The following is a 20373-nucleotide window of genomic DNA, read 5'->3' as shown; positions in this document are numbered from 1 at the left end:
CAAAGTGCCCTGAAAGTACTCAGTTGGGTCCACCTGCAGCAAGCACCCACTCTCCTTTTGCATTAACTTGTAATATCCTTATATTTTACAAGAGGGGCTACTTTATTCACTATATAAAGAGTACAAACACTTTACAAAGTTCATATGTTTTCGGTTACGTTTGTACGTTGTATTGTACTTTTTTATGTCCCTCTAGGAACCCTCTAAATCAGGGGTCCCCAACCTTTTTCACCCATGAGCAACATTCAGATTTAAAAAGAGTTGGGGAGCAACACAAGCACGGAAAATTTTCCTGGGTGGTGCCAAATATGGGCTGTGATTAGCTATTGGTAGCCCCTATGTGGACTGACAGTATACAGTAGTCTCTGGCAGTACATCTGGTTTTTAAGCATCCAAAACTTGCCTCCAAGCCTGGAATTTAAAAATAAGCAGCTGCTTTGAGGCTACTGAGAGCAACATCCAAGGGGTTGGAGAGCAACATGTTGCTCACGAGCTACTGGTTGGGGATCACTGCTCTAAATGCAGCTATACACAGGCCAACCAGGTATGGTCTCCGACCAATCAGCCCATGGCTCTAAAGCTGGTCATACACTATAAGATCCACTCGATTGGCGACATTACAACGAGGAGCAATGGGCCGATCGATATCGTGGCCAGATAGTGATCGGGAAGACCTGTCGAAAGCCCCCATACACGGGCAGAAGGACCAATGTCCTGCCCGTGTGTGGCCACCTTAAAACAACAGAGAGCATAGGAGGGGCCACATTCTGTATGGTGGCTTTTCTATTGTACAAATAGTATAAATGAATGGAACAGCAAATAAGAGCTGCGGCTCCTGTTCACCTCCTCACTTGCACTGGCCTCCATGGTGCATTAGCAGATGAAAAATGTTCAAACCTGCCCAATCCTCGACCCAACCAACATCCATATTGCACTGATATCCGGTGAGAACGGCGGGCCCCCATACACATATAAATAATCATACTAACAGCATTTTTGGAACTGTCCAAAAAGAGCAGCTATCTCAGTGCTAGCATCCATTTTTAACATTCTGTTTGTAAACGAGCATTGGCATCAGTCATTAGTCCCTTGCTGTTGATATTTAGAAAGACGAATCACTCATATCCTGTAATTCACCTTCATCCCTTCAGCTTTCTGTCTTATACATTCTAATTCTGTCCATTGCTGACACAGGTGCTCCTGGCTCATCTCCTAATCCATATACTTTACACTCTCAGTTTGGGGATTAATAAATTGTCTCTTCCTCCCCACCCTTCTGCTGCTTCTGCTACATATTGCTGGGAAGTCCCTGAAGGACCATTACCAAGACCAAGGATATCTCAATCTGTAGGAGCTGCCTGGCATCAAGCAGAGCAAAACTAGACCATTGCTCACTGTGCTAACGGGTTACCTTACTGGATCTCAGGAATTCACCTCTTTCTTCAGCAGGTTAGTGTCGCATACCTGACTGCTCCATGTTATCATATTAATACTCTTTTTATATATTTTAATTATATTAAGACGGTATTATTATTATGGCTCAGTGTTGTTAGTAGAGAAGAATATAACAGAGATAGGAAGGAAAGTATTTTCTTCATGTTGCAAGTGAAGGCTATTTGTCTGCTCTTTAGAGATCCCACTGAGCAGCAGTTGCATGTAGAGGGAAAGCACATCATCTCTATAGCTCCTCTTTATAACAACATCCTCTTGCCACAACACCTTCACTATCCCTCTCTCAGCATCTGTTTCTCTTCATTCTGTCTTCATGCAGCAGTTGGGTGATGAATGATCCAATATATCTTATAGGGGGGTTCCTTTTGCCTAGAAGATGTATTAGAGCTCACTCTATTAAACTCACCAGAAATCCTGTCTCTCTACATGCAGAATTTGTGCAAAAGGCAGTTATTTTGTTTGTACTGGAATCAGTTGAGTGAGCTTTTATTCATCTGCTAGGATAAGATGCTCCCCTTATAAGATATATTGGATCTAACTGTCAATGAATATCTGACACCCAACTGCTGCATGAAGACAGAATGAAGAGAAACAGATGCTGAGAGAGAACGTTAAAAGGTCCCAAGAAGCCAAGTCAACAGCTGATATCAACACTCTTCCATAGGTAACGATATGATGTAGTCATTGGCACAGGTGGCCAACTAAGTTTAAGGAAAATGCCAAAGAAGTTAAAGACTAGAGGGGGAATCTAATTAAAATGTGCAAGCGTTATTTAAAACTGTGTTTTTGCGAATGTTTAGCACTACTCACAATGTAAAATAATTCGCTGGCAAATATTACATTGCGCATTATCGCCAAGCAAAGGTTTAGCGCACCTGCTCTGGAGTTTCGTTAAATATTTTGTTGCAAAAAACACGTTGCACTTGCGGAATTAAATAACATACACTGCGAATGTTCGCAAAAAGCCATTTGGTCTTGAGGTCTTTAATCAGTCAAAAAGGAAGCAAAGATGGTCGCTAACGTTCACTGCGACAGACCGAGTCGGCAGCTTATTGGCCCGTGTATGGGGCCCCCCAACGGGCTTCCCCGATCGAGATCTCGATCAGATGGGACTAAAAATCCCGTCGGATCGCGGCCGCATCTGTTCTTTGATGCGGCCCCACAATCCGACCGCCCATAAAGCCACCGTAAGGTGGGCATATCAGGGAGAGATCCGCTCGTTTGGCGACATCAAAAGTCAATAGACTGATGTCCAATTTAGGAAATTGGGGAAACCATTCCTATCTGACTCCTAAATTGCAATAGGATTGCTCCCTGAATTCTACTATTTGTCAGTAATTCCTGTTGAATCGGAGTTTCAATAAACAGTAATGGGATCCCTACTTACAATCTATGTTCTCAGTTGGACTGTACGATACAACAGCATAATAAGAACTCTGTACACAGTAGCTGGAGACCATATGGAGGGTTTAAAATCCATTGTACACATGTGGCCCTGCAGGATATTTTTCCCCAGTAGGAATGTATGAGCAGGTGCCTAGAGCAGAACAAAAATGAACAATTCATTAAATGATCATAGTGTGCTAATGCATGTTAAATCCTGCTTATTTTCTATTCGGAAGACAACAGTGATATAGAATGGGCAGTTGGTTTACTATTGTGCCTCTAATCTGTTTAAAACCTTCCGATTAATATAAACACCTCCCAAATAACATGAGATTATAGTCCATGGGATTTAAAATGACCTTGGATGTGCTGTGTGGGATTTAGTACATACAGGTTTGCTTTGTGATGTTTTTTTTTGTTTGAAAATGTTCCCTTTATCAAAGTAATTAATCAGTGTGTGAAATAAAGGATTTATTGTGTAGTATCTGCTACCATGTCTTCTGTTTCCTCCTTCCTCAGATTTAGTCACCCGGCGACTAATCTCCCCGAATCTGAGTGTGTGTCTCTACCCTTATAAGGATTGTCTATTGTATTTTAAAGCAATATTTACAGGGTTGGTGGAATGGAAATCTATAGTATCTCAGTACCTAGAACAGCATACAATAAAACCATACAGAGGCAGGATCTACATGTTGTGTTTAATCCTTAGAGCCCACATGAGAAGGAACGTCACTGCAGTGATAGCAGACCCACTGGATCATGGGATTTCTTGCTGCTACGGCAATATTGGCATTAAATTGGTGATTGGAGGGTGTGCCATTTCTGAGGCCAAAAACACATGGACATGGGACCAAGGAGGAAGGAAGTGTTTACTATTCCAAGAATACTTGGCAGTCAGGGACATAGCATCATAGTATTTATTTCATTTTATTCACAGTATTATTAGTTATTAAAACAATGACTATGTACCATGAAAATGAAGCATGTACAGATAAAGGAAGCAAACCACACACAGATTTGATGGAGCAGAGTAGTAGTAATCATATATGCATGTATGGCCATATTGGATAGACCAACTCTCTGCCTTTATTGGTGATCTTCTTGGGCATCAGCAAATGCCGAATTTGGAGGAGCCACAAGCCCTTGATCCCCACCACCTGCCTTCAAAGGAGAAGGAAAGGTTAAAACTAAGTAAGCCTTATCAGAAAGGTCCATCTAAATATACCAGTAAACCCCCAAAGTAATGTTGCTCTGAGTCCCCTGTCAAAAGAAACACTGCATTTCTTTCCTTCTATTGTGTACACATGGGCTTCTGTATCAGACTTCCTGCCTTCAGCTTAAACCTCATTGCCCTGGGCAAGAGCATGCTCAGTTTGCTCCTCTCCCCCCACCCCTCCCTTCTCTTCTGTAATCTGAGCCCAGAGCAGGGAGAGACTCAGGCAGGAAGTGATGTCACACCACATTAATACTGCAGCTCCTATACTAAACAAACAGAGAGTTTCTAGAGCCGTTTACTCAGATATGGTAAAATATTCTACAGGAAAAATATAGCATTCTAGCTTGCACTATTGCAGCTAATCTATTGGCAATAAAATGCCTCTGTGGCTTTCCTTCTCCTTTAAGCACATCCTCTCCTTTGGGACAAAGGGCCTTACAAATGGTTCAGAGGTGTTTGGCCTGTGTCTTTTCAACTACTTGGCCCCGTGTAAACAAGGATACAAAATAGAATTAGGGCCCCACTGTTGGTGAAGTAAGAAAGAGTAGCTAGGGGTATTGATATTTTGCCTGACTTGAGTCCATTCACTAAAGCCCAGTGCATATGTTAGGCTTCCTTCTAAACCTCAGCTTCGTTTGAACTGCCGCCTTGCTGTATTGGTGTGATGCTGCTATATATATTGTATGGGGCAGTCTTATTCTGTTGGTTTTCCCCAACAGGTGTTCAGCAGTCAGTGATCTGCACATTCCATTATGAGTGGTGAAAAGAAATCCAGACATGTCATGTATAAGAAAACCTCCCGGGATAAGGCGGTAAGCACTCCTTATGGACGCCTCTCCAATATTTAGTCTTTGGTTTTTGCCTTGCTATGCATAAATGATGTAGCACTGGGATAAAGCATGTTCTCCTAAGAGACTCCATTAGTGAGACATTGAAGGACTTGCAACTGTGAAGGCTTCCTCTCCATTGCTAACATTGCTGTCTCACCCTAACCCATAGCACCAGGGCCGGATTTAAATAGCAGGAGCCCCTAGGCCCGCTGTTGTTCATTCCCCCCGTCCCCTTCCTTTTGTGCACATTTTCAGAATGGCGTCCAGAGTACTGGGGATTGGTGCATATTTTGTATTAAGTATTGTATCTCCCCAGAATTAGCTATTCTAGGTGCATGTGAGGAATCTCAGTTCAATAAACATCAACTGACAACTATACGTCACAGCATGTGCATATACTGTATACAACAGTCTATTTGTATCCCTGTCCCACACAACATTGACTCTACACACTGTTCCACAGAGTAATGCACTGCATGACCAACCTTCCATCTTACAGAATGAGGCTCTGCATGCTCCGCTGTCCCCCAGAGCAATGCATTAGTCACTTTCCCAGGGATCCCATTGAATACTTCCACCCATGATACATCTTTGGATCTCTCGTTCACTCACACATATCCACTGTACAGTCAATAGCAGTTTAAATGAATGTACCGTAGAGCCAACAGCAATGTACTGCCCAGCCCTGTCTCACTTGATCCAGCTGGTGCTAAAACCACAGCAGAATAGTCCATTGCCCTCTCCTCTGCCCCCAGGCACCATAACAATAGATTTCCAGGACAAAACACTAAAATGCATATTATATCTTCATATCTTCTTCTATATTCATAAAACTTCAATACGTTGTTCTCTGTTGTGACAGGTGAGCGTGTACCTGGGCAAAAGGGATTATGTTGATCATGTGGATTCTGTGGAACCAGTAGGTAAGTTCTATGCCCCCTGGAGTATTTGCAGGATACTGTTCTGATACCCAATATTGTTCAAAATTAGATCAAAATACTAAGACCTAGGGGCCCATTTACTTAGCTCGAATGAAAGAATAGAAGAAAAAATACTTTGAATTTCGAATGGTCGAATATGGCTACTTCGACCATGGAATTGGCTACTTCGACTACGACTTCGAATCAAACGATTCGAAGTAAAAATCGTTCGACTATTCGACCATTCGATAGTCGAAGTACTGTCTCTTTAAAAAAAACTTCGACCCCCTAGTTCGCCACCTTAAACCTACCGAGGCCAATGTTAGCCTATGGAGAAGGTCCCCATAGGCTTCCTTACAATTTTCTGATCAAAGGAATATCCTTCAATCGATGGATTAAAATCCTTCGAATCGTTCGATTCGAAGGATTTAATCATTTGATCAAACGATATTCCTTTGATCGTTAGATCGTAGGAATAGCGCTAAATCCTTCGACTTCAATATTCAAAGTCGAAGGATTTCAATTCGGCAGTCGAATATTGAGGGTTAATTAACCCTCGATATTCGACCCTGGGTAAATTTGCCCCCTAATGTCCTAAAACACATCTTTTTCAAATTTTTTTTCCCTGGGATACTACTGATGCGTTGGGGGGTAATAAATGTGTGTATATATAGATATAATGAATAGTAGCATTGCACTCATTAAAATACATTTAGGGGCAGATGCATCAAGGGTCGAATATCGAGGGTTAATTAACCCTCGATATTCGACTGGGAATGAAAATCCTTCGACTTCGAATATCGAAGTCGAAGGATTTTGCGCAAATACTTTGATCGAACAATCAAAGGAATAATCGTTCGATCGAACGATTAAATCCTTCCAATCGAAACGATTCGAAGGATTTTAATCCAACGATCGAAGGAGTATCCTTCGACCAAAAAAACTTAGCCAAGCCTATGGGGACCCTAGGTAGCTTTTAGGTGGCGAACTAGGGGGTTGAAGTTTTTTCTTAAAGAGACAGTACTTCGACTATCGAATGGTCGAATAGTCAAACTATTTTTAGTTTGAATCCTTCGATTCGAAGTCGTAGTCGAAGGTCGAAGTAGCCCATTCGATGGTTGAAGTAGCCCAAAAAAACACTTCAAAATTTGACGTTTTTTTTCTTCTATTCCTTCACTCGAAGTTAATGAATTGGCCCCTTATTGTGAAAACAGTTTAAGCATTATGGTCCTATTCAGTGGCATAGGCCAGATGTTAGGAGAAAAACGCTTTCTTCAGCCTTTCTCTATGTGTCTTTGTGATAGAATATTGTCACATGGTATTAATGTTATTGTTTCCCGTCGTCATATTGCCTAATATCTCTCACTTGCATTTATTGTACAGATGGAGTTGTTCTGGTGGATCCTGACCTCCTTAAAGGAAAAAAAGGTGGGTGTGACAGTGATGTTTATTAGACACAAATACATGAATTAGTCATGAAAATCCTAGCCCATGCCATTCCTGGCAAACATGAATCCAACTAGTTTCTGAAACCCACCCATGAATCACTTGTTACATCTGCTCTTATTCCCTTATAGCTAACCTTTCCTATGCAGGTGGTGACAATGCTGAGGAATTTTGTGCTGCAAATATTTGTAGATACTGCCGAATTCAATGTTCTTTAATAAATCATACACATAGGGGGTTATTTACTAAATCTCGAATTTATCTGGTCAGGATTTTTGTGGCAAAAAAAACCCAACAATATTTATTATAACCCTGTGCTGCAAAAAGCCTAAATCCGCATCTCAGACCAATCGAGGTATAAGTCAGAGGTACTTATCTCAATATGACATTTTTGTGGTCTGTACTAGGTTTAGCCTGAAAATCCGACTCTTTCAGGCTTTTCTTGAAAAAACCCGAAAATCATTGAGCAATTCGGGAAAAAAAGCCCAAAAAAACGTGATTGATTCAGGTTTTCACTCGATTTTATTGAGTTTTTTCTTGATCCCATTGATTTTGTTATTTTATTAATAAATAAGATCAAATCTAGCATGGGAGGTTTTTTTTCTTAAATAAAATATGAGATAAATTCAGATTTTAGAAAAAAAAAACATAATTTACACATGCAATCCCCCGTATGTTTCCTATATGTCATGACTTTAGTTCGATTGAATTTGGAAGTGAATTTGCTGTAAGAACGCGTGTAACGTTGCTGTTTATTTCACAGTGTACGTCACTCTTACCTGCGCTTTCCGTTATGGTCAAGAGGATATTGATGTTATTGGCCTAACCTTCCGTAAAGACCTTTACTATGCTCGGACTCAGATTTACCCACCAGTAGAGGACCCCAAAGCCTTGACCAAAGTTCAGGAGAGGCTGATGAAGAAATTAGGGAACAATGCATTCCCATTTGTGCTGGAGGTACAGCCTAACCCCGTCTTAATATACCCATAGCTTTGTGCCATGTGTGTTTCTGTGAGATAGTCCTGCACTGTATGTTAGTTTCTCTTTAAGCAGCAAATAAAATGATTGCTCAAACAACTTCTTGAATGGCATGCTACAACACAAGACTTCATTCTGTTTTCATTTTGTGTGTCTCCCGCAGTTCCCTGATTTCTTGCCATGCTCAGTGTCTCTTCAGCCAGCTCCCTCAGATGTGGGCAAGGTATGGAAATTCTGCATTCAACATGATCAAAGCCCAGAATCCTTCTCATCAAGCAATAAAAAAAAGTTTTAAATGTTTAAAGAATAAGTAAACCAATAAAAAAACTGAATGTAAAAATGCTCAGGGTGCTTTCTAAGCACTGAACTCACCAATTATTGTGTTTTGTTTAGAGGGATTTGTACAGCAGATTTGAATGTCAGCTTATAGGGCAGAGACACCCATGGAGATTCGGGGAGATGAGTCTCCTGGGGACAAATCACCTCTTCTTCGGGCAACTAATCTCCCAGAACTGCCTTCCCGCCGACGATTCAGATTCTAGCATTCTGGCACTTGGATCGCTTTGTTTTCCGAAGTCATCCGAAGTTTCTGCATGAGGCAACTTCGGGCGACTTCGGAAAACAAAGCAATCCGACCGGCTATTTAGTGTAGATTCTAGCTGGCGGTAAGGTAGTTTGGGGAGATAAGTCTCCCGAAGAAGAGGCAATTTGTCGCCGGGCAACGAAATGTCCTCGAATCTCCACGTGTGTCTCTGCCCTAACATGGTATGAGCAAATATAGTGGGTTGATGCCATTGCATCTCGGTCTGGTGTTTGCCATTTTTAGTCATTTTCAACTGACCATGGCTTCATGTTAGGTGTTGTGCCTACGGTTGCCACCTGGCCGGTATTTTTCTGGCCTGGTCAGTAAAAATGACAGTTGATCCCAATGTTATTAATAGGGAAAAAAGATAAATATAAAGGAAGGTATTTTTTTCCAGAAAAGTTGGCAACCCTAGTTGTGCCATTTATACAGCCAAAATATAGGAGGCATAAAGCACTGAGCACAGATGCTTGAGCCATAGTTAAGTGATAGAAAGTGACAAGAGCTCAACCATTTGAGACATTTTCATTGGTCTTCATTATTTATGTTTTATAGTTGTTTTTAATTATTTGTCTTCTTCTCCTGACTCTTTACAGCTCTCAAATGCTCTGTAAGGCTACAAATGTAATGTTATTTCTACTTTGTATTACTCATCTTTCTATTCAGGCCTCTCCTATTCATATTCCAAATCAATGCATGGTTGCTAGGGTAACATGGACCCCTAGCAACCAGACTACTGAAATTGCAGACTTGGAGATCTGCTGAATAAAAAGCTAAATAACTCAAAAACCACAAATAATAAAAAATGAAAACCAGTTGCAAATCGTCCCAAAATATCATTCTTTACATCATACTAAGCATTAACTCAAAGGTGAACAACTCCTTTGTCAATAAGTAAAACCTATTACTTGCATAGATCTGGCTTAATTGCAGGAAGATGAAAGGGAATGCCTTTTCCGTGTTCAAGCTGGATAGCTGTGAGTAAAAGGCTTTACTTGTGCTGATGTAAATTTAATAAGCGTACTATGGGGTTGTCGGCCCCAGAACAGCTGTATTTAACTGCAGGTGACAAATCTTACTGTGTGCCATCACCCTAATGGGGTATAAGAATATTCCTGATTCTATTTCTAGAGCATTTTGCTCTGCAGAACATGCTCAGGAAAAACATAAATATATGCCATTATACACAGAGTTTCTCTATTTAGAGTCCAGTTGATAACACTGTGCTGATTTCTGGGTTCATAGTCAGACAGTTATTATGCTAAAAACAATTGACAATGAACGTCAATTCTACAAAATCAATTACAAAAAATTACAAAATGTTAAATGTTACCAAGCAGCTGATATTTCTGGATGATAGTTTGAATTGAGAGGTGCATTGTGATTGGGCTGCTAAAACAACCAATCAGTATAGGCCTAGTGGGATAATAACAGGGACATATGGCTGAAGACCTTTAACTGGGTAACAAAGTGGAACTGAGTTGCAGGGCGTCTGCTTCAAGCCAAGCTTCGTGTGTCTTCTTTCATACGTTTTCTTTTGTTTCAGGCCTGTGGTGTGGATTTTGAAATTAAGGCATTTTCTACAAACAATTTAGAAGATAGAATTCACAAAAAGTAAGTGGTAATGCTTTGCGTGCAAGTGTAATAATACAGGTATGGGACCTGCTATCCAGAATGCCCGGGGCATTTTCCGGATTATGGTTCTTCCAATAAGGATTAATTATCTCTTAGTTGGGATCAAGTACAAACTACTGTTTTATTATTACAGAGAAAAGGAAATCATTTTTTAAAATTTGGATTATTTGATTATAATGGAGTCAATGGGAGACGTCCATAATTCAGAGCTTACTGGATAAAGGGTTTTCCGGATAATGGCTCCCATACCTGTAATCACCTTTAGGACTACTATACAGACACTCCTGTTCTAAAGTAAACAAATACTCTTTATATATCAATTATAAAAAATGAATCATTAATATGATTAAACCTTTAGAACGTCCTCCAGTACAGTCTTATAATTTGTATTATTTTTTAGGGATGCACCGAATCCACTATTTTGGATTCGGCCGAACCCCCGAATCCTTTGTGAAAGATTCGGCCGAATACCGAACCGAATCCGAACCCTAATTTGCATATGCAAATTAGGGGTGGGAAGGGGGAAAAAATGTACTTCCTTGTTTTGTGACGAAAAGTCACGTGATTTCCCTCCCCATCCCTAATTTGCATATGCAAATTAGGATTCGGATTCGGTTCGGCCGGGCAGAAGGATTCGGCCAAATCCGAATCCTGCTGAAAAAGGCCGAATCTTGGCCGAATCCCGAACCGAATCCTGGATTCGGTGCATCCAGGGGCGATCCTGGCCCCTCCGCTGCCTGAGGCAGCAGCAGTTGCTGCTGCCCCCCCTCCCCTGGAAATTTGCTCTTAAAGTACCAGGAGCAGCATTTTTGCTGCCCCTGGTACTTAGTGGGGCGCTGCTGCCTGAGGCGACAGCCTCAACTTGCCTCATTGGCGAAGCACCCCTGGGTGCATCCCTACTATTTTTTGATACTTGAACATCGGCTTTTTAATGAAGTCCCTGTTGCTTATTCCTATTCCAATTTCATCGTGATTTGTTACCTGCTAATAAGTCATTTGGTTCTTTATAAAGAATAAATGTAAAGTATATTTCTTTCTTGAATTTAGTAATTTATTTTGTATTTGTAAATGAATTGGCAGTTTCCCTACAATAGCTCAAGGACTTATGTGCTGAACACTACTATTGTCCCTCCTTAGGAACTCTGTCCGCCTTATGATCCGCAAAATTCAGTATGCGCCAGATCAGCCAGGGCCTAAACCCCGAGCGGAGACATCATGGCAGTTCTTTATGTCAGACAAACCTCTGCACCTGACAGCATCACTGTCTAAGGAGGTAAGAGTGTCTGTGCAGCTACCTTGGCTAGAGCGAATAACTCCAGTCCTTTCGCTTGTATTCTAAAATATTTATATTGGCTTTAGGTGTTTTATCATGGGGAACCAATCACTGTGTCTGTCAGTGTGACCAACAAATCCGACAAAACAGTGAAGAAAATATCTGCTTCAGGTATGGCCTTATACCAAACTGGTGGGATATTCTGATGCAAGTACTCATTGTCTTTACTCCCATTCCATAGTTTTATCATTAATCAGCCACCTAATATCACCCAGTCTTTTTTTTGATGGCCTTCTATGTAAAGATCAATGTATTATTCTGATAGACATGGTTCCCAGCTCAAGGACAATAGACAATGTTCTTATATACATTTATAATACACAAGAGCCATGAATATCCTGTAAATTATATCCTTATAAACGGGGCTTAGTGATGTCATTTCAGTCACATGACTCACTGAAACTTGTGTATTATAATAAATAAAGCACCCCCCTGTTGCAAAATATGAGGATACAGGTATGGGATCCATTATCTGGAAACCCGTTATCCAGAAAGCTCAGAATTACAGAAAGGCCATCTCCCATAGACTCCATTTTATCCAAATAATCCAAATTTTTAAAAATGATTTCCTTTTTATTCGTAGTAATAAAACAGTACCTTGTACTTGATCCCAACTAAGAGATAATTAATCCATATTGGAAGCAACATCAGCCTATTGGGTTTATTTAATGTTTACATGATTTTCTAGTAGACTGAAGGTATGAAGATCCAAATTACAGAAAGATCCATTATCTGGAAAAAGCCAGGTCCAGAGCATTCTGGATAAAAGGTTCCATATCTGTATTTGAAGTCAACTTAGAGTTCCATGAGCTGTATAACAACATATATAGACATGGAACTCCTAGGTAACTTATAGTAGCCCTATATTTTATAAGAGGGGGATACTATTTACTATATAAGTGATGTTTTGAATTGTTTTTTCCCAAGCTGTTTCTCTGCACAAGAAGTAGTCTTTTAAGCCAATATATTTAGAGCTGCACTGAATACTGGATTCTGAGCAACATTAGGGCGAATCCAAAAGCCTGGCCAAACCTAATCTGAACCTTGTATAAACGCTTTACGGCAATTTCCGCCCCCACGCGAGGGTTAGTATTTGGTTTTTGGCAAATCCGTACCTGGGAACCTAGGACCTAGGGGTAGGCAGCAGAGGCAGCTGCCTAGGGAGCAAGAGAGGAGGGGTGTAATTAAAAGATAGAGAATCGATGGAGGTGATGGTCTTTGAGCAGCATGGCCCAAGTAGTATTTCTGCAGGTACAAGTACTTCTTGGCCCAACTCTGAAATTAGGTACATGTTTCAAATGAAATGGTCATTCCACTTCCAGAAATCCCCCCGATTAACATGAACATGTGCCTTTTTCTTACAGTGGAACAAGTGAGTAATGTGGTCCTGTATTCCAGCGACTATTACATCAAGACGGTGGCCTTGGAAGAGTCTAAGTGAGTAATGTTACCTTTTATCAACACGTATCAGACTTTGAAATAGTGTCAGCGTAATGTTCTGTTCTTATGGAATGGGCATGTTCAGGTAATAGAAACTGTTAGCAGGTTTTTCATGTTCAGACCCATTCTTGTTTCCTCAGTGAAAAGGTACCTTCAAAGGCTTCGTATAATCACACCTTTTCCCTGCTGCCTCTGCTGGCATACAATCGGGAGAAGAGAGAAATTGCACTCGATGGGAAACTCAAACATGAGGACACCAACCTGGCTTCCAGCACTCTGTAAGTTAATATGCCTTTTATCATACAACCAATATAGATTTATGGATGAGAAATATACCCAAAATCCTTTAGAGATACAGTTCATGACATTGTTATTCTTATGATTCATGCCCCTCATGAATAAAGAGCTGCTGAAAGCCGACAGTTCTGTATTCATTCATTGCACTCCACTTGGTAGGGAAAGGTACAAACTGTGCAAAACATGGCGGCTTGTGTTTGTAACCTTCCCTGATTTGTACCATAGAGACCCAAGCACTTGCCACTCATTGCCTACATTTCCTTCCCACAGGCTTAAGGAAGGCACTGACCGCACCGTCATGGGAATCCTGGTGGACTACAAGATCAAAGTGACCCTCACTGTTTCTGGGTACGTTTTTATTGTTTTTCTCTGACTGTGATCATGAACTAGATTTTCTTAGTCTGCATTGTAGGTACGATTAAAAAGGAACTCAAATAAGTCACTTCTTATTTAGTGCAAAGGCAGCACAACACATTAAAGATCATTTATCAGCAGTGGGCAAATTTAACTAGGGTTGCCACCTTTTCTGGAAAAAAATACTGGCCTTCCTATATATTTATCTTTTTTTCCTTATTAATACCATTGGGATCAGCCATCATTTTTACTGGCAAGCCTACAAATTGTTGCATTTATTGTTTTACCTGCATCTGGCTGAAGAAAGGACCCCTCAATGATGTGTTTACCTGCCAGTTATTTAGTATGAGTTGATGCCTGGGCATCTTGAACAAAACTTTATACAAGGGGAAAGCCCTCACACACAAGGCTGATACAGCATAAATGCTAGTGAAAACGAAGAAAAGTTACATCAATTTTACATTAACTCTTTAATACTTCTTTCAGAAAAATACAAAGGAAAATAAAAGAATCTTTAATCAACCACACATGCAGGAATTGTACATCTTTGCTCATTGTCTCATATGTTTTGGACATATATATATCTATCTTGACAGCGCTATATAAATAAATGATGATATATATATATATATATATATATATACACACACAAGTGAAACACTGACACATAACTTTCTAATTCCATGGGGGATTAATTATGTTTTCTTTTCTATGCTTTCAGGCTGCTGGGAGACATGACCTCAAGGTACATTGTGTGCTACTTATTTAACGATGATTGTTGCACAGAACTGTTCATCCTTGAATTAAATAGGTGGCAATGTAACGTCAAGGCTACTACCCCACGCATATGCAATGCATATGTTTTCCACCGTTGGTTTCCATTAATGCTGGTAGGAAGGTAACATTGCAGGTCTTGTCACTTGTGCTGGAGGAGATGAAGCCTGCAAAACGTCCCATCTGTTATCACCCTTAGTATGTCCTGTAAACTTTCAAGTCGTTGGGTGCCCTAGGGCAGAGACACACTCAGATTCGGGCAGGGTCGGACTGGGGGGCCTGCTGTCCAGGGGCCCCCCTCCGGCCCCCCTCCGGCCCCCCGCAGCCCTACAAAATTGCGTCTGCCCAGCAACACCGCCACTCGGCGCATGCGCAACAGCGCCGTTTGCCGCGCATGCGCAACAGCGCCGTTCGCCGCGCATGCGCAGGCGGCGCTGCGCATCGCCGGAAATTTTTTTTTCCCCGTGATTGGAAATATTTAGAGACGGGTTCTGGCCCGGCGGGGGCCCACGAGGGTCGGGGCCCACCGGGTTTTTTCCCGGTTTCCCGCCGGGCCAGTCCGACACTGGATTCGGGGAGTTTTAGCCGCCCGGTGACAAATCTCCTCTTCTTCAGGGCGACTAATCTCCTGAACTGTCTCCCGACAGCTAGAATGTAAATCGGCGGTGGGATGGCAATCAGTGCGCTTTGTTTTCCGAAGTCGCCCTAAGTTGTCTCACGAGGAAACTTTGGGCGACTTCCGAAATTGAAGTGCTCCAAGTGCCACCCCACCGGCATTTCGATTCTAGCCAGCGGGAGGCATTTTGGGGAGATTAGTCATCCCTGAAGAAGAGGCAATTAATTGCTGGGCGACTAAATCTCCCCCCGAATCTGAGCGTGTGTCTCTGCCCTAAAAGTCCACAATCCCCTATTGCTGAGTGCTCTGAACCTCTCATTTTCCAGATAAGGGTTCTTTCTATAAGTTTAAACCAACTTTAACCTCCAATAAGGATTATTATTATTACCTTAGTTGGGATCAAGTACACAGTACTGTTTTATTAGTACAGAGGAAAAATAATTATTTAATTAAAATAGAGACTATGGGAAATGGCCTTCCCATAATTTGGAGCTTTTTGGATAACGGTTTTCCAGATAATGGATCCCATACCTGTATATTTATATCAGGAGCAGTGTCCACTGTGTTATTTTTTTATTTTATTTTTTTGCTGTGACTTCTGTGGTTATGCTGAACTTTAGTGAGGCAGAGCTGCATATAATCCATGCACATGAGTGGTACAATCCCCACGTGTGCATGGTCTCTGGCTCTACTAACTGCAGGGCATGGAGGCAATGATAAAGGTTTATAACTATGTCCATACTGACCAACAGAATAATTATGAATCCAAGTACATTGTGTGAAAGCAAGACTGACATCTCACCATAAACTTATTATACCAAACATGGCTCACTAAACATTGATAGCGTTGTTGTTAATAGCAGCCAATAGCTTTCCAATTTATAGTATTGACTGCTACTGCCAACAGCATTACTTGTCCTATTGAAGCAATTGTATTGATAATTCAGCCCTAGAAACTCTAAGGTACACTGTTGTCTATTTGAGCTTGGATCTTTAGGTCTTCAGGTGTGTTCTAACAACTAAATGATATATAATATGCTTATAAATATATAGATAGATACATATAGAAAGAAATATATTTTTGTAGCACTTATGTCAGGTCTGTCAGTTTAATATATCTATATATTATTCTCCACAGTGAGGTCTCCACGGAGCTTCCATTTATTCTCATGCATCCAAACCCAGACGGCGGAGGTGAGTGATCATTAATTCCGCATTAGCGTACTAATTATCAGCTGACCCTTACAGTATGTAACTAATTGCACCTGCATCCTTATTGTGCAGTCATCAGGGGCGTTTCTGCCATGAGACAAAGTGAGAACCTCATCTCAGGTGGAAGTTCCCCAGAAGTTATCTGGGGAGGCAAAAAGCTGATCCTGGTAACTTTAAGGCTGGAACTACAGGGCGCGTCCTTCCGATCCGACGCAATGAGAGGAAGCGCAGGCATCACGTCGGATGTGCCGTATGTAATTTAAGTAATACAAATGTCGCATCTACAGACTGATTGCATCTGACACATGTCGGATGCAAACACCTCACGTTGCGTCTTCATCCGTCAGTCGTGACTGATGCAATCGGTTTGTAGATGCGACATTTGTATTACTTTAGATTCGGCGCATCCGACGTGACACCTGCGCTTCCTCTCGCGTTGGATTGGAAGATGCGCACTGTGTAGTTGCAGCCTAAGAATTTTTAGTTAATAAACCGGAAATTCGCTTTTGTAGCACAGAAAGTGAAATTTCGCTCTCTGCGCTAGCGATACAGCTCCCCTGGACCCCCCCTGGCAATGTTAAGGTAAGAGTGGGGGCAGCATTGTGAACACTGCCTCGGGAGGCTTTAATGCTCGGAATGACCCTAGAAATAATGGCAAGTGGGGAAGGGACGGTCAGTAGAACACTGAGAAAGTAGGAACCCCTTTAATAAATCACAGAGCTCAGCTGCACTAACTGCAAGTTGTTTGCTTTTATATGAGGTGCAGCTATAGTAGGCAGAGTCCCTCGAAGTGACCCTGATTATTATGCTCAATGGATGGGTAGTGGGTTATAATATTCATTATACTGCCATACAGATGCATCACACACTAGTGTTAGCACTATAAGCAATTCATCACCCACACCAAGCGCAGTGACTAATGTTCTTCTCTGTTCATTTCAATTCTGCTTCCCTGATTGATGGCAGCCAAAGAAAGGTAAGATTTGTACATAGCACAGCTGCCCATTCAGAGAGGAAGCTGAGAAACAAATCACAGCGATAGAAACATAGACCCTGAGTGGTGAATAGAACCCAAATGCATGTGAACTCTATGCAGAATATACCAATAGGTTTTCTTTGAAGCAGTTTGATTATTTATCTTTAGTGATGAGTAAATTTTCCAAAACAACAAATTTTTGCTGCAAATCATTAAAGTCAACTGAAATGCAAAATTACACTGCAGTTAATAGCACATTCATTGCCCTTCCACTGTGCTATAACTATTATTCATATTAAAGAAAGGCTCCCTTGTTGCCTATTTATTCCTAATATGCCCCCGGGCAGCTCCTTCTATAGACAGGGGCAAGGCTGCCATGGGTTCCCATCCCACTGGTTAATGTGGAAGGCAAGTGGGGGGATAAGAATGTGTTTGAAACAGAACAAATGGCAACATTTTAGCTTGAATTTGCAAACATTTTTGCAGCTGGGGAAATTGAAATTTTATCCAAAAAACTGTACTAGGCTCGTGCCTATTTATCTGCTCTTGTATCTGGTGATATGCACCAGTTGGTTCAAAATGGAGCACAGCAGTTTCATAAATATGATGGGTGGTTTCACTATGAGCAATAGCTTTAAGGAAAGGGGTAATAAAACCCACCTATTGTCTGAACCACCTGTGATGCTGTGTGCACTCAGTATCCATTAGTGAGTTATCATTAGTGACAATACACAGGCTAACAATGTTCTCTTTCTCTACTGCTTAGTGAGCAAGAAGATGACATGGTGTTTGAAGAATTTGCCCGTGATCCACTCAAGGGTGAACTGCAAGCAGAAGAAAAAGAGGAAGAGGAGGATGATGAGAAATAAGACACAACATTCACCATCTCTGGGGAGAATCTGGTTAGCCAGTATCCATACCCTGTAGCAAAGTCTATAGCAAAGGGCATTTATTACATTGATCTAGTTTTTTTTATGCCCTTTATGCTAAAAATTTCCTTGACATGAGCACATAAAGAATAAAGCTCCTTATGTAGAAACATTAGAACTTCTACTGAGAAACAAGAGCAGTAGGGGTCAGTTTTCCATGGTTAATACAGAAGAGGGGACACAGATAATACCTCTGTTAACAGAAGTAGATTCCGAGTACCCATTTAAATGAATACATACATCTCTGGGATTCCGCTGCATTTGATACACTATACAGAATGGCTGATAAGTAGAACAGGCATGTCTGGAATCACCTCTTACGTGGTTCTCACTGATTGGTTGGTTGTGTAAAGCAAGAGATGCAAAAGAAAGAAAATGGATCTTCATTTACTAACAAAACAAGTTGTTCCTTATGTCCACTTGAGATTGTACGATTCTGATCAGTAATAGCATGAACTGTTTGTATTTAATGCATTCCTACTGTATGTACTACAGTCAGAAACAAATGAGTGGTAACACTGATGATGTAACCCAAATAAAGCAGACGGCAGTATGACTCCATTTAATCCTTGTAGTTTTAAATATATTGCATACATTCATTTCAATAAAAAATGAAAATATTCCATTTATGTACAAAGGAGAGCATTGCTGAAACTCTCAGGGTGATGTGAACTATTGGTCACTTTATGGATCACTTTCCTGGGGTGATTAAAGGGGTGGTTCACCTTTAAGCTAACTTTTAGTATGTTGTTCAAATTCCAGTCTCTTATTCAAATCATTGCATGGTTGCTAGGGTAGTTTGGACCCTAGCAATTCGATTTTTGAAATTACAAACTAGAGAGCTGCTGAATAAAAAGCCAAATAATTCAAAAACCATAAATATTAAATGAATGAACCAACTGCAAATTGTCTCAGAATATCTCTCTCTACATCATACTAACAGTTAACTCAAAGGCGTATAACCCCAATAAGCAATTTTTTGGCTTAATTGTGCTTATTACTGTGTAATGCATATAATGACCATGGTTTGTATGTTCTCTCTTTGTGTGATGAGCAACCTCTGGGGGAAATGTCTGGAGCTTTCACCAATCACAGGGGAGCTTTGAACTAACATTACAGAATTACAGAGCCAAGGCAGAAAGTCTTGCTCCATAAGTCATAAGATACACTTATTAATAGAAGTTGGAAAAGGCTGCATATTACTCATGTAATATCTCTGGAGGAAACTTCAGGTGATTTAGCGATATGTTGGTCAAACCGCCAACGATTTTAATTATTTCCAATGGAGAGGCATTTTTGGGAGATTTGTTGCCCCCAGACAAATCTCCCCATTGGCCACTGCTCTAACAGTGTTTTTATTGCATTGCTGATTGATTAGTTAACCAGAAATGGCAGTTTTCTAAAATCTTTTTTAATTATGAGCTTAATCATTAGGGTTTCATTATGGGTGCCACCTGTCTGATTTTGACCTGGACAGCCTGCCCAAATTAGGAAAACCAGGCGGGATTTCCCTGGATTGACGTCAAACCCATTTCATGTGATGTCACATGCTCCACTATATAATATTACTGCCCACCCCCTGCCTGGTAGTGCTATGCTGGCTGGCCCGATACCCTTGGGCCCATTTGGCCAACCTTCCGCACACCATTTGTGGGTCGCAGGCTCGGGTTTGGGTTGAGCTCTTTTGCCTTACACTGACAGCTTCCTGCTTCCAGTTTTATAGGTGCAAGCCCCCCCCCTTTTGTGACATCATTGGTGGGGCGGGTCAGCGCTGATCTATAAATAGAAGGTAGAAGGCGGGTGTGGGTGGGTTTGGGTTGGCTGTGGGCAGGTTCAGGTCTGGTGCGGGTCGAGTTTCTCTTGACCCACACACAGGCCCGAACTGGCAATCTGAGTTCTGGCAAATGCCAGAGGGGCTGCTGTAAGTTGCCATAGACAATCACTATTTATTGGGCTGGTGGGGCTGTTTGGGCCTCTGTGTACCTGAAATGCCAGG

The 20373-nt window shown here is 41.3% G+C and overlaps 1 protein-coding gene across 2 annotated transcripts; it reads left to right on the top strand.

Moving 5' to 3' along the window:
* Nucleotides 1-1339: 1339 nt before the first annotated feature.
* sag.L (S-antigen; retina and pineal gland (arrestin) L homeolog) lies at nucleotides 1340-18943 on the top strand. 2 transcript variants are annotated; one of them, NM_001088429.1, is given in 16 exon segments: nucleotides 1340-1449; nucleotides 4774-4866; nucleotides 5747-5807; nucleotides 7188-7232; nucleotides 8014-8207; nucleotides 8392-8451; nucleotides 10358-10425; nucleotides 11584-11719; nucleotides 11806-11890; nucleotides 13144-13216; nucleotides 13360-13497; nucleotides 13787-13864; nucleotides 14592-14615; nucleotides 16399-16454; nucleotides 17439-17448; nucleotides 18215-18943. In NM_001088429.1, coding segments are annotated over 15 exon segments (1191 nt in total). In that variant the 5' UTR covers nucleotides 1340-1449; nucleotides 4774-4806; the 3' UTR covers nucleotides 18318-18943.
* The last annotated feature ends 1430 nt before the right edge of the window (nucleotides 18944-20373 follow it).

The sequence above is a fragment of the Xenopus laevis genome, chromosome 5L, assembly GCF_017654675.1.
Source record: "Xenopus laevis strain J_2021 chromosome 5L, Xenopus_laevis_v10.1, whole genome shotgun sequence".
Taxonomy (NCBI): Eukaryota; Metazoa; Chordata; class Amphibia; order Anura; family Pipidae; genus Xenopus; species Xenopus laevis.
The sequence above is the reverse complement of the archived record's forward strand: the minus strand, read 5'-3'. Positions and strand labels throughout refer to the sequence as shown.